Genomic DNA, 27,150 nt, shown 5'->3' with positions numbered 1-27,150 from the left:
TACTCTGGATGAACCCAAACTTTTGCCCTCTGCACTTGAACCTATATTGCTGAACTTTGCTGGGAGAAGTCCTGGGCAAGTTGATGTTATAAAATGAAAATAGTCTACCTCTTGAGTATTCACTCAGCATGAACCTGAGACCTTGTGATCCTCTGTTCTTGTAGTAACCTTATTTTCTTTTATCAGTGAGGATTCTCCAACTCTGTATATCCTCTTTTCATCTCTTCATCACTTTGAGCTGATGACTTTGCATGTCAGGTCAGCTCTGCATCTAATCTGCTCTTTTCCTTCTTCACCATCACACCATTGTCCAAATCATCCACAATTCTCACCTAAACCACTGCTGTATCTTCAGGCCATGTGTCCCCGTTTCTTCTCTCGTGCCCCTCCAACCCTTCTCTATTCAGTGGCAAAAGTGACACTGTCTTACTTAAAAGTCTTCAATGAAATCCATTGCAGTAATAACTTAGATTAAAATCCAAACTCCTAACCATGACCTACAGAAATCTTTGATCTGGGCTCTGCTGATGTCTCTAGGAGCACCTCTTGTCACTTACCACCCCTTCTGTCTTACCTGCTTTTCACATAACTGGCTTCTTAGTCTTCATATTTTAAGGTATGTCGCCATCTGAAAGTTTACCAGATTAACCCATCTAAAACAGTCATTGTAGTTTTCCCCTGATCCCTATCCGTGTTTGTGTTCTGTAATACAGCATCCTGCTTCCTGCATTTAGCACAATCTGTAACTACTTGTTTGTTATTGTGTCTTCCCTTAGACCTTAAACACCTTGAGGGCAGTACATATATCTGTTTTATTCACAATGTTGCCCAAGTAGCAATACAATGTCAGGCTCCTCAGTTCAGTTCAGTTGCTCAGTCTTATTGGACTCTTTGTGACCCCACGAATCACAGCCCACCAGGCCTCCCTGTCCATCACCAACTCCTGGAGATTACTCAAACTCATGTCCGTCGAGTCGGTGATGCCATCCAGCCATCTCATCCTCTGTTGATTCACTTCTCCTCCTGCCCCCAATCCCTCCCAGCATCAGGGTCTTTTCAAATGAGTCAACTCTGCATCAGGTGGCCAAAGTATTGGAATTTCAGCTTCAGCATCAGTCCTTCCAATTAACACCCAGGACTGATCTCCTTTCAGATGGACTGGTTGGATCTCCTTGCAGTCCAAGGGACTCTCAAGAGTCTTCTCCAACACCACACTTCAAAAGCATCAATTTTTCGGTGCTCAGCTTTCTTCACAGTCCAACTCTCACATCCATACATGACCACTGGAAAAACCAGAGCCTTGACTAGATGGACTTTTGTTGACAAAGTAATGTCTCTACTTTTTAATATGCTATCTAGGTTAGTCATAACTTTCCTTCCAAGGAGTAAGCGTATTTTAATTTCATGGCTGCAGTCACCATCTGCAGTGATTTTGGAGCCCAAAAAAAATAAAGTCAGCCACTGTTTCCACTGTCAGACTCCTAGTGGGCTCTTAATACCTATTTGTCGAGTGAATGAGTAAGGGAACCCCGAGGCAAGCCCAGAGGCAGAAGGAGAAAGAGCAACTCAGAGTCCAGGAATTCAAAGAAGTTGGTGTAAGGAATGTTAAGAGACAGGGATCCTGAAGGCACCTTATCCCACATTAGGGACTCTGGACTTTGTGAGAGAAGCCTTTAAGGAACTTTAGGTAGGGGATCACTGCTTTAAGGAAGATCACTGCAGCTGAAGGATGGAGGATAGATTGGAGGAAGAAACACTGAAGGACAAGGTACTTAAATCTCCTTAGCCACAGCATTCTCCTCTGTAAAATGCAGAAGTGTTGTGAAAATTAAAGATACTTGTAGATCATCTAGCGTAAGTGTCTGACAGGAATTACATTTTCAACAATATGTAGTTTTTTGTTGGAAAAAAAAAAGTGCTGGCATTGATGACCGACTGATGTTCAAACTGAGAGAAAAGAGATTGGAAATGTCTCTGAAATTTTCTAGCCTGAGTAACTACATGTAAATTAGGAACCTGAAGAAAAAGGAGGTGGTTGGGAGCACTGTTGAGTTTTAGTGTGCATGCTTAGAGTTTAGGTTTAGAAGGATGATGTGAAAGATGTCAAGCATATTGCTGGGGAGGAGGAGGTTTTTATTGTTTATTCAAATACCACAAATTCACCCTTTTAAAGTGTTTTTTAGTATGTTCACAAAGTTGTGCAGCCATCACTACTGTAATTCCAGAATGTTTTCATCATACCAAAAAAAAACCTAGTTCCCATTAGCAGTCACTCCCTATTCACTCTCTTTCCATTCCCTGGCAGTCACTAATGTACTCTGGCTCTATGGATTTGCCTATTCTGGGCATTTCATATAAACTTGGAGTCATACAATACGTGGCTTTTTGTGTCTGGCTTCTTTCACACAGCATAATGTTTTCAAGGTTCATCTGTGTTGTAGTCAGTACTTCATTAGTTTCTGTGGCTGAATACTATTCTGTAGTATGGATATGCCACACTTTGCATATCCATTCATCAGTGGGCATTGTGTTATTTACACTTTGGGGCTTCTATGAATAATGCTGCTATGAATATTTGTTTACAAGGTTCTGTGTGAACATATGTTTTCCGTTTCTTTTGGGCATATATCTGAGTGGAATTGTTGGGCTATGTGGTGATTCCATATTTAACGACTTGAGGAAACTGGTCATTCTTATTCTTGAGGGCCTAAGGAGGGAAATAAATCTGATTAAAGTATGGATTTGCTCCCCTGAAAAATGTAGCACATGTACACATTTTTGCAGGTGACTTCAGATATTTGTATTAAAGGATTGATTCTCTGAATCCTGTCTGTGGAGCTTTCAAGCCTATTTTTAAACTGTTGTCCTCCCCAGAAAACACCAGTTTGAGGTGACTGCCTATTACCATTACAAGTAAATGGGCAGAATCCTCCTGGAAGAGAAGACTTTGCTTTCAATTAGATAAGGCTTGTGTGAATAAATGGTGAGAAAAATACAGACATTAAATAAATGCACATGAAAGGTTCACTATGTTTAGTATAGTAACAAGTATTGTGGGGGGTCATAGAAAAGTTAATTTTTGAGCAAACTTAATACCACTCCATTATCAAAAAATATTTGAATGTCACTGTAAATGGGAGACTCTTCCATCTGGGGAGACTGAAGACAGTTCCAGCCCTAAAATAGCCTATAAATATAATTTGGGGGGAAGAACACAGATAAAAAGACTTGAAGGATAACGCATATTCACACCACAGGAGGCACATTACATGCTTTGGGGGTGAGAGGAGAATGAATACGATGTATTGGTCTGTGCTTCTGTGCATAATTTGAAGGTTTGTTATACAGTCCTCACTCTGCACGCAGCCTTGGGTCCCACAGGCCCACTTTGAGAGGACTTGAGCACCTAAGAATTTTAGAATCCTCAGGGTTCCTGGAACCAATCCCCCTCGCATACTGAGGGACAACTGTAGTGTGAATATGGAAATGAGTGAAAGAAGTTGTTTCTGGTGAGGAGGCCGGGAGTAGAAGTGAGTGGAGAAAAGCCCAAGGCACACAGCAGGCAGAGAGTGGGAAAGAAAGTGAGGAATCAGACTGGTTCAACTTGGAGTGGAACGTGGTAGGGCAGACAGGTGAAACGAGGACGATTATGTCCTTGGAGACCAGAGAGGAGCAGGGTGAACCAGAACATTGATGTGAAGAAGAAGGAAATCATAGGTTTCAGTTTTCTCGGAAAAACAGGGTAAGGCACCACACTGAGCGAGGGAGTGGAGAGAGATATTGGGGATTTGACAGCGAAGAAACTTGTCAAGTTGCTGTAGGGGCGAGGGCAATTAGGAGTTCCTTAGTGCCGAATAGTGTGTTTGGGTGCTGGAGAGGGAGCTGGAGAAGTGAACTTGCAATCCTGGAACTGATTGATCCCTTTGTTTTGAGACTGCTAGTGAGTTTGCTCAATAGTTCATTGTACAAAAGTGGAGAAAACAAATTAATTTTAATGAAGTTTTATACACTTAAAAATGAGCTCTGATTTCAGAAAACATTTGTTTGGTGTTAGTTTATGTCAAGCACTGTACTAAGCTCTATATGGAAGTAATGGTTTGCTTTCAAGATTGTGATTTTTTTTTTTAATTGTGGTTGACATACAATATATTATTTTCAGGTATATTACATAGTGATTTGATAATTTGCATACATAATGAAATGATCACAGTAAGTCTAGTAACCATCTGCCCCATACAAAGTTGTTACAGTATTATTGACCACATTCTTTATGCTGTGTATTATGTCTTCGTCATAGCTTGTTTATTTTATAACTGGAGGTGTGTACCTCTTAATGTCTCCTTTACCTTTTTCACCCACCCACACCTTCCTCCCTGTTTGTGCAATGTGTCTGTGAGCCTGTTTTTGTTTTGTGTGCTTGTTTGTTTTTTTAGAGTCCACATTAAGTGACATCATGTGATATTTGTCTTTTTTCTGTCTGATTTGGAATAATACCCACTAGATCCATCCATGTTGTTGCAAATAGTAAAATTTCTCTTTTTTCATGACTGTATAAAATCCATTGTATATATACATACCACAAGGATGTGATATTTCTTGTTTGAAGTAACAGCTTGGAAATTATTAAAACAAACATGAGTAAGCAGAGCACAGAGGATTTGTGGGACAGTGAAAATACTTCATATAATATTATAGTAGTGGATATATGTCATTGTACTTTGTTGTTCAAATCCATAGACTGCACAACACCAAGAGTAAACCCTAAGATACACTGTGGACATTGGGTGATACGATGTGCCAGTTTAGGTTCATCTTTGGTGAAAAATGTACCATTCTGGTGAGTATTGCTGATAAAGGGAGGGGCATATATGGGAACTTTCTGTACCTTCTAATTTTGTTTTAAACCTAAAACTGCTGTTTAAGAAATGGATTTAAACAAAGAGGAAACTACGTATTGTTTTTTTTTCCATTTATTTTTATTAGTTGGAGGCTAATTACTTTACAGTATTGTAGTGGTTTTTGTCATACATTGACATGAATCAGCCATGGATTTACATGTATTCCCCATCCCGATCCCCCTTCCCACCTCCCTCTCTACCCGATCCCTCTGGGTCTTCCCAGTGCACCAGGCCTGAGCACTTGTCTCATGCATCCAACCTGGGCTGGTGATCTGTTTCACCCTACATAATATGTATGTTTCAATGCTATTCTCTTGAAACATCCCACCCTCGCCTTCTCCCACAGAGTCCAAAAGTCTGTTCTGTACATCTGTGTCTTTTTTTCTGTTTTGCATATAGGGTTATCATTACCATCTTTCTAAATTCCATATATATGTGTTAGTATACTTTATTGGTCTTATCTTTCTGGCTACTTCACTTTGTATAATGGGCTCCAGTTTCATCCATCTCATTAGAACTGATTCAAATGAATTCTTTTTAATGGTTGAGAAACTACTTATTGTTAACAGTCAACTCAAGTGCTGAATGTGAGATGTTACTTCTAAGATTATACACTGGTTGAAGCATTTAGTGAAATTAAAAATTGTGGTATTTTGAATCTGAATCTTTCAGAGTGAGATTGTATTTGTTTCCACTGGACTCTCAGTTTAAAATTTTTTCTGATTAATTTTTTTAAATTGAAGTATAGTTGCTTTATAATACTATGTTAGTTTCAGGTGTATAACATGATTCAATATTTTTACAGATTATACTACATTAAAAATTATTACAAAATGATGGCTGTAATTCTGTATACTATATGGTATTTCCTTGTTGCTTATCTATTAATATTTTATACATAGTAGTTTGTATCTCTTCATCTCTTACCCCTAATCTCATAGTTGGGGCTTTCCAGGTGATGCTAGTGGTAAAGAATCCCCCTGCCAGTGCAGGAGATGCAGGTTCGCAAAGAGTTGGACCTGACTGAGCACACAGCACAGCAATCTTATAGTCTGAGTTATAGCCAAGTTTATGCCTTGATAAAGTGAAAGATTAAGTATTACTCACTCAGTCATGTCCGACTCTTTGTGACCCCATGGACTGTAGCCCACCAGGCTCCTTTGTCCATGGGATTCTCCAGGCAAGAATAATGGAGTGGGTTGCCATTTCCTTCTCCAGGAGATCTTCTCGACCCAGGAATTCCTGCATTGCAGGCAACCTCTTTACTGTCTGAGCTATCAGAGAAGCCCTGGTGAAGTGAAGGATGCCTCCTTTCTAACTGTTCTTCCAGTCCTGCCCGAGGAAATAGCTCATTCCAGAGCTGAATGGACTTTAGTTTCATTAGCAGCCAACACTCATACTTAATTAGATTTATTCCTTTTCAGTGAGAGGCACCATACTCTCCATGTCATTCTTGTTGTAATTTTTCTAAAGGGCAGGAGGAGGCAGGGAAACATGAAGAAAAACAGGAACCTGTGTGATCTTAAAAAGTAAAAATTTCTCTTGCTAGAGCACATGTGTAATTCACATGTGGCTAAAGTACTTCATATTTGATAATGATTATTAGGAAAGGAAAACTGTTTAGTATTTTAAAAATTGTGACAAAAAACAAATAACATAAAATTTATCATCTAACCATTTTTATTTGTTAGGGATTTGATTTAGGTCATACCTCAATGATCTAGTGGTTTTCCCTATTTTCTTCAATTTAAGTTTGAATTTGGCAATAAGGAGTTCTTGATCTGAGCTATAGTCAGCTCCAGGTCTTGTTTTTGCTGATTGTATAGAGCTTCTCCATCTTTGGCTGCAAAGAATATAATCAATCTGATTTCGGTGTTGACTATCTGGTAATGTCCATGTGTAGAGTCTTCTCTTGTGTTGTTGGAAGAGGGTGTTTGCTCTGACCAGTGCATTCTCTTGGCAGAACTCTATTAACCTTTGCCCTGCTTCATTCTGTGCTCCAAGACCAAATCTGCCTGTTACTCCAGGTGTTTCTTGACCTCATACTTTGGCATTCCAGTCCCCTATAATGAAACGGACATCTTTTTTGGGTGTTAATTCTATAAGGTCTTGTAGGTCTTCATAGAACCATTCAACTTCAGCTTCTTCAGCATTACTCGTTGGGGCATGGACTTGGATTACTGTGATATTAAATGGTTTGCCTTGGAAACGAACAGAGATCATTCTGTCATTTTTGAGACTGCATCCAAGTACTGCATTTCAGGCTCTTTTGTTGACTATGATGGCTACTCCATTTCTTCTAAGAGATTCCTGCCCACAGTAGTAGATATAATGGTCATCTGAGTTAAATTCACCCATTCGAGTCCATTTTAGTTCACTGATTCCTAAAATGTCGACGTTCACTCTTGCCATCTCCTGTTTGACCACTTCCAATTTGCCTTGATTCATGGACCTAACATTCCAGGTTCCTATGCAATATTGCTCTTTACAGCATTGGACCTTGCTTCCATCACCAGTCACATCCACAACTGGTTGTTGTTTTTGCTTTGGCTCCATCCCTTCATTCTTTCTGGAGTTATTTCTCCACTGATCTCCAGTAGCATATTGGGCACCTACCAACGTGGGGAGTTCATCTTTCAGTGTCCTATCTTTCTGCCTTTGCATGGTGTTCATGGGGTTCTCAAGGCAAGAATACTGAAGTGGTTTGCCATTCCCTTCTCCAGTGGACCACATTTTGTCAGAACTCTCCACCATGACCCATCTTGGGTGGCCCTACACGGCATGGCTCATAGTTTCATTGAGTAAGAAAGGCTGTGGTCCATGTGATCAGATTGGTTAGTTTTCTCTAGTTGTGGTTTTCAGTCTGTCTGCCCTCTGATGTAGAAGGATAAGAGGCTTATGAAAGCTTCCTGATGGGATAGACTGACTGAGGGGGGGATACTGGATCTTGTTCAGTAAATCCTTACTGAATGGGGGCTATGCTTAGTAAATCTTTAATCCAATTTTCTGTTGATGGGTGGAGCTGTGTTCCCTCCCTGCTATTTGACTTGGGGCCAAACTGTGGTTTAGGTAATGAAGATAATGGTGACCTCCCTCAGAAGATCCCATGCATGTACTGCTACAGTCTGTGCCCCCAACCCTGCAGCAGGCCACTACTGACCCACGCCTTCACCGGAGACTCCTGGACACCCACAGGCAAGTCCGGGACAGTCTCCTGGGGGGTCACTGTGCCTTTCTCCTGGGTCCTGGTGCACAAAGTTCTATTGTGCCCTCCAAGAGTCTATTTCCCAGTCCTGTGTAAGTTCTGGCAGCTCTATGGTGGGGTTAATGGTGACCTCCTCCAAGCAGACTTATGCCATACCCACACCCAGAGCCCCTGTACCTGCAGCAGACCACTGCTGACCTGTACCTCCACAGGAGACGCACAAAGGCAGTTCTGTCCCAGTCTCTGTGGGGTCCCTGGGTCCTGGTGCGCAGAAGGTTTGTTTGAGCCCTCTGAGCATCTCTGGCGGGAATGGGGTTTGATACTAAATGTGAATTCACCCCTCCTGCTGTCTTGCTGGGACTTCTCCTTTGCCCTTGGGTGTGGGGTATCTCCTCACAGCCACTTCAGTGCCTACCATCTTACTGGGGCATCTCTGACCTTGGACATGGGGTATCTCCTTTCAGCTGTTCCAGCGATGAGATACAGAGTTCCAAAGAATAGCAAGGAGACATAAAAAAGCCTTCTTCAGAGATCAGTGCAAAGAGATAGAGGAAAACAAAGAATGGGAAACACTAGAGATCTCTTCAAGAAAATTAGAGATACCAAGGGAACATTTCATGCAAAGATGGGGATAATAAAGGGCAGAAATGGTATGGGCCTAACAGAAGCAGAAGATATTAAGAAGAGGTGGCAAGAATACACAGAAGAACTATACAAAAAAGATCTTCACAACACAGATAATCACGATGGTGTGATAACTCACCTAGAGCCAGACATCCTGGAATGTGAAGTCAAGTGGGCTTTAGGAAGCATCACTATGAACAAAGCTAGTGGAGGTGATGGAATTCCAGTTGAGCTCTTTCCAGTCCTAAAAGATGATGCTATGAAAGTACTGCACTCAATATGCCAGAAATTTGGAAAACTCAGCAGTGGCCCCAGGACCGGAAAAGGTCAGTTTTCATTCCAATCCCAAAGAAAGGCAATGCCAAAGAATGCTCAAACTACCACACAAGTTGCACTCATCTCACACACTAGTAAAGTAATGCTCAAAATTCTCCAAGCCAGGCTTCAACAGTACATGAACAAACTGTGAACTTCCAGATGTTCAAGCTGGTTTTAGAAAAGGCAGAGGAACCAGAGATCAAATTGCCAACATCCACTGAATCATCAAAAAAGCAAGAGAGTTCCAGAAAAACATCCTGTTTCTGCTTTATTGACTATGCCAAAGCCTTTGACTGTGTGGATCACAATAAACTGTGGAAAATTCTGAAAGAGATGGGAATACCAGACCACCTGACCTGCCTCCTGAGAAATCTGTATGCAGGTCAGGAAGCAACAGTTAGAACTGGACATGGAACAGACTGGTTCCGAATCGGGAAAGGAGTATGTCAAGGCTGTATACCATCACCCTGTTTATTTAACTTATATGCAGAGTACGTCATGAGAAAAGCTGGACTGGATGAAGCATAAGCTGGAATCAGGTTTGCCAGGGGAAATATCAATAACCTCAGGTATGCAGATGGCACCACCCTTATGGCAGAAAGTGAAGAAGAACTAAAGAACCTCTTGATGAAAGTAAAAGAGGAGAGTGAAAAACTGGCTAAAACTCAACATTCAGAGAACTAAGATTATGGCATCCAGTCCCATCACTTCATGGCAAATAGATGGGGAAACAGTGACAGACTTTATTTTGGGGGGCTCCAAAGTCACTGCACATGGTGACTGCAGCCATGAAATAAAAAGACACTTACTCCTTTGAAGATAAGTTATGACCAACCTAGACAGAATATTAAAAAGCAGAGACATTACTTTGCCAACAAAGGCGCATCTAGTCAAGGCTGTATTTTTTCCAGTAGTCATGTATGGGTGTGAGAGTTGAACTATAAAGAAAGCTGAGCACCAAAAAATTGATGCTTTTGAACTGTGGTGTTGGAGAATACTCTTGAGAGTCCCTTGGACTGCAAGGAGATCCAACCAGTCCTTCCTAAAGGAGATCAGTCCTGGGTGTTCATTGGAAGGACTGATGTTGAATCTGAAGCTCCAATACTTTGGCCACCTGATGTGAAGAGCTGACTCATTGGGAAAGACCCTGATGCTGGGAAAGATTGAGGGCGAGAGAAGGGGATGACAGAGGATGAGATGGTTGAATGGCATCACCGATTCAATGGACATGAGTTTGAGTAAACTCCAGGAGTTGGTGTTGTACAGGGAGGCCTGGCGTGCTGCAGTCCATGGGGTCGCTGAGAGTCGGACATGACTGAGCAACTGAACTGAACTGAACCATTTTTAAGAGTACTGTTCATAGTAAGTATATTCACATTAATATGAAACAGATCTCCAGAGTCTTTCATTTTGCAAATCTGAAACTTTGTACCCAGGAAATAACTCCCCTTGTTCGTCTCTCCTCAGCCCGGGTAATTGCCATTCTACTTTCTGTTTGAATTGGGCTGTTAGATGCCTCATGTAAGTGGAATAATACCATGTTTGTCTTTCTGTAACTGGCTAAGTACTTGCATAATTCCATTAGAGTTTTTATGACCTGGTCTAAATGTTCATTATTTTTTACCCTGATATATACCATTTCAAATGGTAGATGAATTGTGTGTATATACAGTAGTCATCAGATTGATGAAGCCATTATGAACTTACATAGTATATATATAGAAATAAATTAGCTCACAATAATAGGACCCAATTCTTTGTTCATACTATATCACTATGGTGAGTCTCTGTATTGTAGATTGAGGCTTACCCTTATATCACCCTCTGAAATTTTTAAAATGTGAAACTATTAACTTTAAAATTAATAGTTATTAAAATTATACCTGACATGAGAGGTGACCTAATTTCGATTTCAGGATCTTTTTGTTTGTTGTATGTGCTAAGTTGCTTTGGTCGTGTGTGACTCTTTGCGACCCTGTGGACTGTAGCCCACCAGGCTCCTCTGTCTAGGTAAGAATACTAGCGTGGGTTGCCATGCCCTCCTCCAGAAGCTCTTCCTAACCCAGGGATCAAACCCATGTCTCTTACGTCTACCTGCATTAGCAGATGGGTTCTTTACCACTAGCACCACTTTCTATCAGTATTAGAATAGTATTCTAGAAACTTGGCAAATTTTCCGTATTCTTGTCTTAAATTTTAAATTTCAAATACAAATCCAAGCCAGATACTAATTGACTGAAGCCAGATTGCTAGCATATTCAGGGAAATTAGGTTTCAACTGGTGTTGTACTCTGTGTTAATTAAAGAAAAAGTTAACTGAGAACAAAGTAAATTGCTTTTTGATGGTGTTTAACTATCTCCAAAGAATTGTTACCAAAACTATAATGAATTGTCCAAATAACGTGCTACATTTAGAGGAAGAAAAGAGAGGGAGGGAGGGAGAAAAGACTAGTGTGTGACGCGTAGATCACTAATCTGTTTTTTCAGCAGTTTCTAAGTCATCTAATTAGAAATTGCTGCTTGCTGCAAGTTTAGACCTAAATACACTTATCCTTTAAAGGCTGTTGAGGTTGCTTCAGAATTTTTATAGCTCTTTGCAGACATCGCTGGCATGACTGGGTGCATCCCTAGGCTATTTAACTAATACAATGCAGATTGCATTCTTCTTTAAAGAAATTATAACACTTAAATTTGTTAATTTAACAGCCCAGTTCATTGTTGATTAAACTATCAGAAACCAAATTAGTTTTATTTCACAACCAGCTGATTGTTTAATGTCACTGATAGGCCTGAAATTCTGCAAATATGCTGATTTCCTGTTATGGTGAGCAGTCTACTGATCTATTCTCCTTATGCTGTATGGCACTTTTCATTCATTTAGCAAATGTTTGAACATTTAATATATTCCAGTCACTGGGCCTGGTACTTTCTCAGCAAATTTTAGTTCTTAGGGTCTCTTTAAAATAACCTCTGAGATGTTTGGAGTTTTTTCTTATCAGATCATTAGATACGTTCTAAAAAAAGTTAATGTTATATTAGAGGAAAAAGCATTTATATACTTCTTTGAAACTCTTCTGTCCAAACACTACTCATGTATTACTAACGTTACTAAGCCCATGTTCAGTTCAGTTCAGTTGCTTGGTTGTGTCTGACTCTTTGTGACCCCTTGGACTGCAGCACGCCAGGCTTCCCTGTCCATCACCAACTCCTGGAGCTTACTCAGACTCATGCCCATCGAGTCGGTGATGCCATCCAACCATCTCATCCTCTGTCGTCCGCTTTTCCTCCCACCTTCAATCTTTTCCAGCATCAGGGTCTTTTCTAACGAGTCAGTTCTTCGCATCAGGGGGCCAAAGTATTGGAGTTTCAGCTTCAGCATCAGTCCTTCCAGTGAATGATCAGGACTGATTTCCTTGGATCCCCTTGCTGTCCAAGGGGATGTACTTAGTTGTAAAAATATGAGGACTGTTTTGAGAACATTCAAAGCCATGTGATCTATTGGCTCTGATTTAAGATAAGCAGAGTAAATAAATCCTCATCCCCAAAGGGCTGATACTTCTATTTTTCTCTGTCGTTTAAAGTTCTGGAAGCAAGATGTTCAAAGCTTGAGATTTTACAACCTTAAAGCTGAAAGAATGTTACAGTGGGTCACACCAGCCATGATTCATTCAGCGTGTTACAGAGCACTCTAGGGAGAATACGGTTGTCCTTGAAAGTCACAGCCTCCGAAGGCAAGGTGCTATACCAGTTATGAACTAATAACAGAGCCCTGACTACAAGTTAGTTTATTTATGTGAAAGGATTCAGGAGGTAGAATTTTTGCTGGCTTTGGTTCAGGGGCACAAAGAGGGACATTCTTTGCATACTGTCAGCTGGTGTTCACTGTTTCCCCTGCCTCTGTTTTCTCTCTCAAGATGGTAACCACAATATCTGTTTTCCAGGCAGCATGTAGGAGAGGAGGATGAGGGGGAAAAGGCTGATTCAGCAACCTCCAGATATATCTCTGGTCACTCCCATCTGCAAATGAGTCTAGGAAATGTAATTATTTGGCCACTCCCATTGCCCAGAATTCTGTTAGTGAGGAAGGAGGGAACAAGTACTGGATAAAGTAGGCAACTAGCAGTCTCTACTGCAGGATTAACTACTCCCCCCACACGTGTGCACACAGATGAGAACATCCCTCTGTCCCCAGCAGCATACATGTAACTGTTACCTGTGAATCCATCTGAAGTTTCCCTTCACCAACTTTTTTTAGGTTATACTGTCTCTATGAGTTTTTAGTGCTAGTGTAAGTCCTACGGTTTTAATTCTTTGGAAGCAGGATTATGCGATAGAAAGAGCACCAGACTTGTAATTGGAGAACCTGACCTGTAGCCCTGTCACCACTGGTGTTTTGATCTTTGACATCTGAACTTTCATTATCATTTGGATAATGGAAATAAAATACCCTCCCTAGCTGTTCTTGCCTGGAGAATCCCAGGGACGGGAGAACCGTCTATGGGGTCGCACAGAGTTGGACACGACTGAAGCAACTTAGCAGCAGCAGCAGCAGCAGCAGCAGCTGTGTTTTACAGACTTTTTAGAGGATCCAATGAGCACTTTTCTTATAATGTCTATAAAAATGTGTGGCAAATAGTAAAGCCTTACACAAGTAAATATCTGGTATCGAGGTGGCACAGTGGCAAAGAATCCACCTGCCAATGTAGGAGATGCAAGAGACATGGGTTCAATCCCTGGGTCAAGAAGATCCCTTGGAGGAGGAAATAGCAACCTACTCCAGTATTCTTGCCTGGGAAATCCCATGGACAGAGGAACCTGGTGGACTACAGTCCATGGGTCACAAAAGAGTCAGACATGACTAAGCACCCACACATCCATTGTTACAATGATGATGATGATGATGTTCAAAACCAAACTCTCATCTTCCCAACAGAAGATGTTGCTGCTAACTTTTCTTTCATGGCAAGTCAGAAAGTCTGGAAACCTGTCTTCCTCATAGCTGCATCTGCCTTCCACCTCACATCTCTGTGGTCATAGTAGTCTTTAATGTTATTCTCCTAGTATTTCTCCACGTCTACCATCTCTACCTTCCTCAGTGCCACCCCTTGTTGTTCAGGGCCTTATTACCACACTTCTCGCTTGGCTGTTGCAATAGCTCTCTGAGTCAACTCTAGTCCCTACAGCTCTACATATTTCCATAGAGCCCTTGTTTTTATTGTTAATGAACAGAATGTACCAGGGGACTGTACCATGGGATAAATATCTAGTAAATTATTTTTCTACTTTTGAGACATCAGATTGTTTATATTTTCAGTTTTTTTTTATTATGGTAATAGATGTTTTATGCAAATGTGTGGATTGTTTTATTTCACTGATAGGCCTGCTGGTCATATACATGTTCATATTCATATATATGAATATGTGTATGGCTTATGAGTACCTATTTTATTAAAAGCAAATTTCTCTAACATGAGTTATTGACTTAATAGGTGGTTCTTTGGGACTTCTACTTCATTTTTGCAGTTGTTTACCAAAGGGTAGTTCTAATTTATATGTCACAAACAACAGGTACTATCATGAGTGTATTGTAGCTTTTCAGGGTCTAGCAAAACTTTAAAAATATATGATTAAAACTGTGGCTTGTCTATTTTCATACACAAGGAATCCAGGCACTCCCAGTCCAGGAAGACTTGGTACAATTCAGTGTAGGTAACCCTGTACTTTTATAGGCTGTACATTTATAGGTTGGCATGGGTTCAGACCTTTTTAAAAAAATTCCTGGTTACAGCCTATTTTCCTTAACAGGGCTCTTCAGTACATAAAGGTCACTTAAAGATAAACTTGGGGCTTCATTTACATAGAGACCTAAGAGTGTAAGTGTATTAACAGTTCAGGTAACTGGAAATAGAGGGTTTCGCTGATTGTACTAGAGAATCAAAAATACATGTTTTACGGATCTCAGTATAAAACTTCCCCCCACCAGACTTTCATCTTAAGATATCTTTAAAGAGAAACTTACTTGTTCTTTTATTTAACACATATCAATCTTTACTTTACTGGGATTAACATTCTGTGATTGAAATTTATGGACGTCCTCAGTAAATCAGTGTTAGTTTGTGCATATTCCCCTGTACGGATTATAGATGCAGTTGTAATCAAGGATTACCACTGATATCCACCCTAGCACATCTTTTATCTTTCTAAATCTTGCAATAAAATAATCCCCTCTCCCTGCCCGCCCCCCCCCCCCCATCAACTGCTGTGTGAGTTCAGTAGTTTTTTTGGCATAAATCTGTGTTATATCAAGTAGAATTGTTGCTGACTCCAGCAACTCTAGTTGCACAAGAGTAATTCCCATCAGTATTTCTTACATAATTCTCGAGGAAATAATATTTTTAAAAAATTGCATCTTTTAAAATGTATGTCATACTTGGAAAGCCTTTAAAAATTTTTTTTGACATTGAAAATTGTAAATATTTTCCAACATCTACAATTTAATATTTGAGAAAAATCATTGAAGAATTATGGCTCTTTGGGCCCAAATATTTATGTAAACAGTAAGAAGTAAAGTATAAATGCAGTGCAATTACACCAAAAGATTTGCCATAGTAGAAACAGTATTAGCTGTTTATGCTTTGTATTATATTAAATAACTTTTTAGTTATCTATATAGTTCTCTTATTTCTCTCCCTAGGTAAACATGTCAAACCTTTTACACCAGAGAAAGCAAAAGAAATCATAATGTGTTTACAACAACCTGCAGTCTTCTATAACATGGTTTTTGATTGGCCGGCACAACACTGGACTGCGAAACATCTTTCTGAGGTCCTTCATGGCAAGCAGATACGATTTAGGATGGGAACGAAAAGCTCAGACACAGGTAGGACTACCAGAATCATCATCGTAATGTGTCTTCATAACATTTCCATGTCTCAGCCATGCTTTCTTTATCTTTGGAGAATCTTTTATTTCTAATCCTCTTTTTGACCATTTCCAGATGGGGAAACTTTACTAGAAGTTTTCAAAGGATAATTTAAGATTTTTTTTTAGGCTAAATAACCTGTAATTTATAACCCCATGTAAAATGTATTTGTTCATATTATCATAGTTCATTGATTATAGTAGACACTTAATAAATATTTGTTAATGTGTATTACTTACCTAGCTGAAAGAGACCAATACTAATCTAACAGTCCCCTCCATTTTTGTCTCATATAGAATGTATCCTTTTATTTGTAACTTCAGTCACTATTTATAGTGCCTAGTCCTGGTGTAATTTTATCTCTCTGCTTTATCAGCCTCCTGACCTTTGTGTTGCATAAATGTGAAACATATGTGAAGCTGTTTTTTTCATCTTCTTAAGCAATTAGATTTTGTCAGCTCCCTTTTTACCCCTAAAGACTTGTACCTGATTTTTTTGCCTTACAGTCAGAAAGCAATTACCGTTACTCTAAAAATAGTTAATTTAAAGGAAAAAAAAAACAGTTCAGATTAAAAATGTTTCTAATCTAAAGAAGTCCATGATCATGGTCTGGCTTCAGAATATGTGTTTATCTTCTATTTAAATATGGACAGATTTGGTGGTCTAGAAATTCGTAGTGTTTTAAAAAGCATTGCTGTGCATACACACCGAGGAAACCAGATCTGAAAGAGACACGTGCACCCCAATGTTCATTGCAGCACTGTTTATAATAGCCAGGACATGGAAGCAACCTAGATGCCCATCAGCAGACGAATGGATGAGGAAGCTGTGGTACATATACACCATGGAATATTACTCAGCCATTAAAAAGAATACATTTGAATCAGTTCTAATGAGATGGATGAAACTGGAACCCATTATACAGAGCGAAGTAAGCCAGAAAGATAAAGACCATTACAGTATACTAACACATATATACGGAATTTAGAAAGATGGTAACGATAACCCTATATGCAAAACAGAAAAAGAGACTCAGATGTATAGAACAGACTTGTGGACTCTGGGAGAAGGCGAGGGTGGGATGTTTCAAGAGAACAGCATCGAAACATGTATATTATCTAGGGTGAAACAGATCACCAGCCCAGGTTGGGTGCATGAGACAAGTGCTCGGGCCTGGTGCACTGGGAAGACCCAGAGGGATCGGGTGGAGAGGGAGGTGGGAGGGGGGACCGGGATGGGGAATACATGTAAATCCATGGCTAATTCATTTCAATGTATGACAAAAACTACTGCAATGATGTAAAGTAATTAGCCTCCAACTAATAAAAATAAATGGAAAAAAAAATTAAAAAAAATAAAGAGCATTGCTGTTAAGTGGCTCTGTGAAGATATTAAGGATATCTATTAATAACCCCAAAGGAACTAAAAAATTGCTCAGTTTCTCTTCCAGCTTCTCTCAGCTTCTTTCTCTCATGTATTTCTCATAAAATTACTGGGTTTTTGGTGCCTAGGAGCCCTTTGTACTTCAGTGACAGGTAGAGCAGTATTAACATAAACTCTTTGTTTGGCTCCTCATTGTGGTTTATTGTATTTTTAAATTAAGTGCTAGATCAGCAGCAGCCACGTAAAAATCAGCTTGTGCTCTTGTTTTCTTTCTCTTTTTTCTAATTAATTAATTAGTTTATTTATTTTACTTTACAGTATTGTCTTGGTTTGCCATCCATTGACTTGAATCCACCATGGGTGTACATGTGTTCCCCATCCTGAACCCCCCTCCCACCTCCCTCCCCATCCCATCCCTCTGGGTCATCCCAGTGCACCAGCCCCAAGCACCCTGTATTGTGCATCAAACCTGGACAGTCGATTCGTTTCACATATGATAATTTACATGTTTCAGTGCCATTCTCCCATATCATCCCGCCCTCGCCCTCTTCCACAGAGTCCAAAAGACTGTTCAATACATCTGTGTCTCTTTTGCTGTCTCACATACAGGGTTATTGTTACCATCTTTCTAAATTCCATATATATGCATTAATATACTGTATTGGTGTTTTTCTTTCTGGCTTACTTCACTCTGTATAATAGGCTCCAGTTTCATCCACCTCATTAGAACTGATGCAAATGTATTCTTTTAATGGCTGAGTAATATTCCATTGTATATATGTACCACAGCTTTCTTACCCATTCATCTGCTGATGGACATCTAGGTTGCTTCCATGTCCTGGCTATTATAAACAGTGCTGCAATGAACATTGGGGTACACATGTTTTGTTGATTTTAGTCATATAAATCTTCCACTCACTGATTAACAGTTTCTGTTAAACAGTAGTTTGAAGAAAAATAGAAATTGTACCTTTTTTCACCTCCTGGTTAGACTCCAAATACTACTACTAATAGCTATTGACAACTATTGTGTCAGACACTGTTCTGAGTGCTTTATACATATTGACTCTCTTAATCTTCTTCAAGCCCACTTGGAGTGGAACTATTATTATTCTGTTTTACAGAAGAACTAACAGTAATTTGACATTTTAAAGTTAGTACTCGTGCAGAAAAGAAAAAGGGAAGCAGAAAGTCTCTTAGAAAGATAATCTGTTCTTTTTTAAAATTTGGACAAAATTCATATAAAATCCACCACTTAAAAGTACACAATTCAGTGCTTTTAGCATCTTCATAAGTTTGTGCAACCACCACCACTATCTAATTCCAGAACATTTTCATCACACTGCAGAGAAATCTGGTTCCCACTGGTGGTCACTCCTCATTCACACCCTTCTCCAGCCCTGGCAACCACTAATCTACTTTCCTCTTTTTATAGATTTGCCTATTCTGGACATATAAAAATGGAATCATATGGTTGTGGCCTTTTGTGTCTAGCTTTTTTTCATGTAGCATGTTTTTAAAATTTACCCATGTTGTAGCATGTATTTGTATTTTCCTTTATTGCTAAATAATGGGCTGGAGGAACCACAAGCTGGAATCAAGATTGCTGGGAGAAATATCAATAACCTCAGATATGCAGATGACACCACCCTTATGGCAGAAAGTGAAGAACTAAAGAGCCTCTTGATGAAACTGAAAGAAGAGAGTGAAAAAGTTAGCCTAAAGCTCAACATTCAGAAAACTAAGATCATGGCATCTGGTCCCATCACTTCATGGCAAATAGATGGGGAAACAGTGGAGACAGTGGCTGACTTTGTTTTTCTGGGCTCCAGAATCACTGCAGATGGTGATTGCAGCCATGAAATTAAAATACGTTTACTCCTTGGAAGGAAAGTTATGACCAACCTAGACAGCATATTAAAAAGCAGAGAGATTACTTTGCCAACAAAGGTCCATCTGGTCAAGGCTCTGGTTTTTCCAGTGGTCATGTATGGATATGAGAGTTGGACTATAAAGAAAGCTGAGAACCAAAAAATTGATGCTTTTGAAGTGTGGTGTTGGAGAAGACTCTTGAGAGTCCCTTGGACTGCAAGGAGATCCAACCAGTCCTTCCTAAAGAAGATCAGTCCTGGGTGTTCATTGGAAGGACTGATGCTGAAGCTGAAACACCAACACTTTGGCCACCTGATGTGAAGAGCTGACTCATTGGAAAAGACCCTGATGCTGGGAAAGATTGAGGGCAGGAGGAGAAGGGGATGACAGAGGATAAGATGGCTGGATGCCATCACCGACTCGATGGACATGGGTTTGTGTAGACTCCGGGAGTTAGTGATGGACAGGGAGGCCTGGTGTGCTGCGGTTCATAGGGTCGCAAAGAGTTGGACATGACTGGGCAACTGAACTGAACTGAACTGAATATTCCATCATGGATAAATAAAGTGTAGGTCCGTTCATCAATTGATGGATGTTTGGGTTATTTCCACTTTTTGACTGTTACAAATAATGCTAGTATGAACATTTATGTACAAGTTTTTGTGTGACATATATTTTTACTTCTCTTGGGTTAAACCTAGAAGTGTAATTGCCGAGTCATACAGCAACTATATTTAACTTTTGAGGAACTGCCAAACTGTTTTCCAAAACAGCTGAACCGTTTTACATTCCCGCCCCAGTGTGTGAATGGTCTAGTTTCTCTCCATCCTTGCCAATACTTATTTCATTTTTCATTTTGTATATCCTAGTGTGTGTAAAGTTTTATCTCATTTTAGCTTGATGCATTTCCCTAATGACTAATATTGTTGAGCATCTTCCTTTGGTCTTATTGACCATTTGTATATCTGATTTGGAGAAATGGCTATTCAAGTCCTTTGCTTGTTTTCTAATTGAGGTGGGTTTTTTTTTATGTGGTTTTGTTTGTTTTGTCTTTTTGTTCAGTGGTAAAAGAGACCTTCGTGTATTCTAATACTAACTCTTTACCAGCTATATGACATGCAGATATTTTCTCATGTGGATTAATAATTTGTTCAAGTTATTTCTTTGTGTATAAATACACTACTTCTACAAGCACTTTTGGGTAGTGTTGTAAGAGAGCTGATTCAAGTCAGCTTGTGTGGGTTCAAATTTTGGCTTACTCTGTGACTTTGAGCAAGTCACTTAACTTTTCTGTATCTTAGAAATCTTTTCAAAGTTAAATGTGTTCATATTCATTAAACATTTAGAATAGTGTCTGGCACATAGTAAATGCTCAACAAATATTATTTAAGAATAGAAATAATTTAAAAATAAAAAATATGCCTTCCTCATTTTAGAGAGCACTGGGAAAATAGGAAGACCCAAAGAAAATTAAAAAGACACTCCTGTTACCAAGAGGCAACCACTGATTACATTGTGATGTATGTCCATGCAGGCCTTTTTATATTTTAAAAATAAAGTTGTATAAATTTTAACAACCTGCTTTTTTTTCTTAACATATTCTGAGTAGCTTCTTTTGACATTAAATGTGACTTTTAAATGGCTACCTAATATTCCATTGTATGCTAGTATTGTTATTGTTGTTGCTTAGTTGCTAAGTTGTATTCGACTCTCTTGCAACACCAGGGAGTGTAGCCCACCAGGCTCTTCCGTCCATGAGACTTCCAAGGCAAGAATACTGGGGTGGGTTGCCATTTCCTCCTCCAGGGGATCTTCCTGACCCGGGGATTGAACCCATGTCTCTTTGTCTCCCGCAGAGGCAGGTGGATTCTTTACCATGAGCCACCAGGGAAACTCTTAACAGTATCGAGTTTTAACTTAGTTTTAAAATTCTAATTTGATTAGATTGCTTATAAGTTTTAATTTATAAATAAGACTATGGTGAACATGTTTGAAAGTAAATCTTGCCCAAATTTCTGATTATTTTCCTAGGAGAATGGGCCAAAGGGTATGAGCATTATCACCAGGAGCAGCACTATCCATGGAGCTGCTTACACCAGAAACCTCTGAGTCATGCTGATGGCCTCTCTAAGTGGTGTCTGTGACTCAGTGACTTACATCCTAAGTATCCAGCATCTACCTGCTTCTCACTCCATGACCATCCTCCAGTTGGGATTACCCTGCTGTCCCTCACCTCCATGGTTGCAGTAGCCTCATGCCTGGTCCCTCTTCACCTGCTCTCCCCAGCCATGCCTCATAATGAAACCAGAGACAGTTTTTTTAAAAAGAAAAATCTCATCTTCTTTATCTGTTTAGAACCCTTAGATAGCCTCCCAATACCCTTAGGCTAAAGACCAACATTTTTGTTAATGGTTTGAAAAGCTCTGTTTGCCTCCTCTTTCTGAGCTCGGGGCAGATAAACTTTTAAGATTTTGTGTTTCCAGAGATTTGTTTCTTCTTGCTTCAGGGCCTTTGCATATACAGTCTAGTGGTTCTCTCTTTTCCCACTTCCCCTTACCTCAGCTTTACCTAGTTGGTTCCACTGCTTGCTTCAGATCTCAGCTCAGAGGTCATCTTCTCATGGTAGTCTTTCTGACGACCTTCTCCCTCCCTCACCTCCCAAATCAGGTATGACTACCAAGTTATCTCAGAGCACCTTTTATTTCTTAGTAACACTTAGCACAGCTCTGATCACATGGTTAGTTGTGTAAGCATTTAACAGTTTAAAGTCTCTCTTTGCCTCAAGAGGGTCCCCTCATGAGAGCCAGGGCCATATCTCACCCATGGGCCATGTTCACATTGGCTGAACACCTAATATCTGGATAGTCAGACATCTGTAGAGTGAAAGAATAAAAGACCTTTGATACCTGAGGCCAAGTGCTTTGCAGAAGGGTGCTTTACATTTACTCTCCTTTCAGAACATACAAGGGTACCTGTTTGGCCACTCCTTTGCCCTAATAGAAATTTATGTTTTTAAAAAAATACCTTGTTGATAGGTGAAAGATGAGTGCCTCATAACTTTAATTAAAATTTCTTTGTTGGTATTGTTGAACATATGTTCATGTTTATTAATAGTTTGTATTTTGTCTGGTAATTTTTCTTTCAGTTATCCTTATTAGGGTTTCAGAGTTCGGGTGTTTTTTAAATAAACAAATTATTTATTTATTTATTTTAATAAATAAAAAATCGGAGAAGGCAATGGCAACCCACTCCAGTACTCTTGCCTGGAAAATCCCATGGATGGAGGAGCCTGATAGGCTGCAATCCATGGGGTCACTAAGAGTCAGACACGACTGAGCGACTTCACTTTCACTTTTCACTTTCATACATTGGAGAAGGAAATGGCAACCCACTCCAGTGTCCTTACCTGGAGAATCCCACGGATGGGGGAGCCTGGTGGGCTGCTATCTGTGGGGTCGCACAGAGTCAGACACGACTGAAGTGCTTTAGCAGCAGTAAATTGCTTATATTTAAAGAATACTGTGTTTGTTACTGATGTACTAATTTCCCAGTTTATTGTTTGCCTTTTGATTTTGCTTCATATCTTTATAGTAAGATCAAATAATATTTAATTGATATTTTTATTCTTATTTAGAAATTCCTTCTATATCCTGACAATAAGTAAATGTTCTAATATTTTCTTTTAATAGCTTGATTTTTTTTTCACATTTTACTGTTTATCCATTCCATATTTATTTTGGTATGTTGTGTTCACTGTCTTTTTTCCAAATAGTTAAGTTGGTATTAGCATCTTTATTGTAGTACCATTTACTGAATAATCCCTTTTTTTCCTATTGACTTTGAAACTACCTTTATTATATCACCATATTCTTATATATTTCAGCATCTGTTTTTGGACCACATACTGAACTTTCAGTTTTGGGGTCAGTAAAACACTTGCTAAAAACTATTTTTTACAGCTGTTGTGTATTTTAATATTTGAAAGAACAACTCATCTTCCCCAGTCACTCTTCTGTCTCAGCAGTTTAGTAGATACTGATGGTGCAGTGGTAAAAAATTAACCTGCCAGTGCAGGAGACACAGATTCAGTTCCTGTGTCAGGAAGATTCCCCTGGAGAAGGAAATGGCAACCCACTCCAGTATTCTTGCCCAGAGAATTCCCTTAGACAGAGAAGCCTGGCGGGAACAGTCTGTGGGATCACAAAGAGTTGGATGTGAGTAAGTACACACTTGTGCACATGCACAATTGAACTTTATTCCTCTAAATGAAACTTAAACAGTGTTCAGTTCAGTTCACTCGCTCAGTCATGTCCAGCTCTTTGCAACCCCATGGACTGCAGCAGGCCAGGCCTCCCTGTCCATCACCAGCTCCTGGAGTTTACTCAAACTCATGTCCATTGAGTTGGTGATGCCATCCAACCATCTCGTCCTCCGTCATCCCCTTCTCCTCTCGCCTTCAATCTTTCCCAGCATCAGGGTCTTTTCAAATGAGTCAGTTCTTCGCATCAGGTGGCCAAAATTTTGGAGTTTCAGCTTCAGCATCAGTCCTTCCAGTGAATATTCAGGGCTGATTTCCTTTAGGATGGACTGGTTGGATCTCTTTGCAGTCCAAGGGACTCTCAAGAGTCTTCTCCAACACCACAGTTCAAAAGCATCAATTTTTTGGCGTTCAGCTTTCTTTATAGCCCAGCTCTCACATCCACACATGACTACTGGGAAAACCATAGCTCTGACTAGACAGACCTTTGTTGGCAAAGTAATGTCTCTGATTTTTAATATTCTGTCTAGGTTGGTCATAACTTTTCTTCCAAGGAGTAAGCATCTTTTTATTTCATGGCTGCAGTCACCATCTGCAGTGATTTTGGAGCCCAAACAAATAAAGTCTCTCACTGTTTCCATTGTTTTCCCGTCTATTTCCCATGAAGTGATGGGACCAGATGCCATGATCTTAGTTTTCTGAATGTTGAGTTTTAGCCAGTTTTTTCACTCTCCTCGTTCACTTTCATAAAGAGATTCTTTAGTTCTTTGCTTTCTGCCATAAGGGTGGTGTCATCTGCATATCTGAGGTTATTGATATTTCTCTTGGCTTAATAATCTTGATTCCAGCTTATGCTTCATCCAGCCCAGCATTTCTCATGATGTACTCTGCATATAAGTTAAATAAACAAGGTGATAGTATACAGCCTTGACATACTCCTTTCCCGGTTTGGAACCAGTCTGTTGTTCCATGTCCAGTCCTAACTGTTGCTTCTTGACTTGCACACAGATTTCTCAGGAGGCAGGTCAGGTGGTCTGGTATTCCCCTCTCTTGAAGAATTTTCCACAGTTTGTTGTAATCCACACAGTCAAAGGCTTTGGCATGGTCAATAAAGCAAAAGTAGATGTTTTTCTGTAACTCTCTTGCTTTTTTGATGATCTAACGAATGTTGGCAATTTGATGTTTGGTTCCTCTGCCTTTTGTAAATCCAGCTTGAACATCTGGAAGTTCATGGTCCATGTACTGTTGAAGCCTGGCTTGGAGAATTTTGAGCATTACTTTGCTAGCATGTGAGATGAGTGCAATTGTGCCAAAGAATTGAGCATTCTTTGGCATTGTCTTTCTTTGGGTTTGGATTGAAAACTGACCTTTTCCAGTCCTGTGCCACTGCTGAGTTTTCCAAATTTGCTGGCATATTGAGTACAGCGCTTTCACAGCATCATCTTTTCACCTTTAGTAGTGTGTACTCACATTAAACAAGACATGTTGCCTGCCTTCAAGCCATCAATCACTGCAGCTACCTCCCCCTCCATAATGGTGCTCCCTGAGGGGCATTAAGAATGGAGAAAAACTGGATCCTGGTCCCGGATAGTTAAGATGCATATCAAATAAATTTTTTTTGTTATTAGCTGTAATCTTTTGAATGTTTAATTGCCTTTCCCCCTCCCCCCACAAAAATTCCTATATATCCCAGCTCCTCCCTTACCTCTTTGAAACAGTTCCTCAGAGCTATTTTAGCAGCTGTCTCCTAGGCTGTATTCCTCAGTAAGTTCCTCCGAATAAGACATAACTCACAACTTTTAGGTCATGTGGTTTTTTTCTCCTTCAGTCAACAAGATTTTTTAAAAATATTTATTTAGCTGCACGGGGTCTTACTTATGGCATGCAGGATATTTAGTTGCAGCACGTGAGATCTAGTTCCCTGGACCAGGGATTGAGCCCAGGCCCCCTGTATTGGGGTCATGGAGTCTTAATCACTGACTTACCAGGGAAGTCCCCAGTCAAAAGGGTTTGAATGAAAATTCTTGAAGTACTATGAATTACATAATTTGAAAGAATCTACCATGTGACAGTACTGTACCATCCTACACAGGAGCAACATGAAATCTTTGCTTATCAAGTTTTTTTTTTTTTTTAATCTCAGTAAAAAGATTTGGGTAAATAATAGCTTTCTTACAAATCTACAGATTTCTTAAAATATAAAATTTTTATAGCTGTTAGGAAGGAAATACTTTTGCCCATTCTGTTTTTCTAATTGTGATTGGTACACAATAAATGCCATTTATTTTTTGTATTTTTATTTTTTTTATCTTTAATAGTGTACATAGTTTTTTATCTTAATAGTATACATAGTTTTTTAGTTTATTCTTGTGGGCTTTTTAGGAAGATAAGTATTTGATCTTACAAGCAATGATAATTTTTTACCTTTTTATTGAGCATATTTATTTCTGTTTTAGGTCTTGGTTAGAATTTTTCTAGAATGCTTGAAATAATAGTGTTGACAGCTAGCATATTTGATTGTAATGTATCTCAGTTTATTTCAGGAAGCAGATTGTGACATCACATCGTTCTTTTAAACCATTTTGGATTGAATTTATTTGCCAACATATATTCTCAGTGACAATACTATAACTCAGCTGGCAATAATTTGCCAAGCAGATGTACAAATAAACCTAAACATTTGTAGATAGGGAGTGGACTTATGATCAAAAGTCATACTCGGTACCCACATTTCAAGTGTTTCTTGCTTGTGAGATGATGAAGTCTTAACAAAATGGAAAAATACTTGTTTCAGTGCTATGCACAAAAATACTTTAGGACTCCCTTTATAAGAATTAAAACCTAACTCAACTTACACACTATTTCCAAATCCTAAAAGCAGCTGATCTGTTTCTTACCTAAAATTTTGACAGTAAGTAGGATGAAAGTTCGGCTGCCTGAAATATTAAAGAACAATAACAATCAAATTAGAAAAGAACAATTTCATTGCACAGAATAAACTAAGAAAAACAACTGTACTACCCAGAAAGAAATTGTCATGATAACAGAATGAAAACAGTTCCTTTGGTGCTGCTAATACCAGGAAGGAGTAAAAAGATTCTAATTTGAAATCACTATGTAAATTAAAAAAGTCTATCAGTTTTGTTCATTCCATTCATTGTAGTTTTCCGTGACATTAACAGTTCTCTGTTACTGTCTTTCCCTGTAACAGTTCTTTCCCTGACAGTAGCAGTGTAATTTTTGCATTTTTAGGTTTTCATTTTTTTAAGTACAGAACTTGCTGTGACAAAATGATGAGGCTGCAATACAAATGTGCATATGAAAACTGGTCATAACTGAAAAGTCCTCCTCAGTCTACCCCAGAGGCAGGTGGCTCAAGTAATGGCTTTAGTATTCAGTTGGATTTGTTGGATTGAATTCTGTGAAGTGAAAACTCACAGGAGTGGAAGGTCTTCAGGCTCACATTGGGGCTTAATGAAATGATTTAGAAATGATTCCAGCACCATGTAGCTGTCTTGTTTGTTTAAAAAAAGGGTTTTCCAATGCTGTTATGGTAAATTCTTGATGATGATGTTGATGATTAAGAGCTCATATATATTGATGGGTTACTGTGTATCAGCCACTGTTCTAAATATTCCTCAAAAATGGTCAAATTTAAACAGTTCTTAAA

The 27,150-nt window shown here is 39.3% G+C and overlaps 1 protein-coding gene across 9 annotated transcripts in view; it reads left to right on the top strand.

Moving 5' to 3' along the window:
- The window catches only part of HSPBAP1 (HSPB1 associated protein 1), a 58,119-nt gene that overhangs the window by 2,403 nt on the left and 28,566 nt on the right, over positions 1–27,150 (top strand). For 4 of the 9 annotated variants that reach the window (XM_020912774.2, XM_020912775.2, XM_020912772.2 and 1 more), the window contains exon 2: positions 15,740–15,925. The exons of 1 other annotated variant lie outside the window; for it this stretch is intronic. In XM_020912774.2, coding sequence (XP_020768433.1) covers positions 15,740–15,925 — 186 coding nt within the window. Of the gene's footprint in view, positions 1–4,737; positions 4,838–9,368; positions 10,408–10,512; positions 10,567–15,739; positions 15,926–27,150 lie in introns of those variants that run through there. 4 more of the 9 variants (XM_070466065.1, XM_020912773.2, XM_070466066.1 and 1 more) reach the window with 4 other exon arrangements.

Source organism: Odocoileus virginianus, chromosome 4 (assembly GCF_023699985.2).
Source record: "Odocoileus virginianus isolate 20LAN1187 ecotype Illinois chromosome 4, Ovbor_1.2, whole genome shotgun sequence".
Lineage (NCBI taxonomy): Eukaryota > Metazoa > Chordata > Mammalia > Artiodactyla > Cervidae > Odocoileus > Odocoileus virginianus.
The sequence above is the reverse complement of the archived record's forward strand: the minus strand, read 5'-3'. Positions and strand labels throughout refer to the sequence as shown.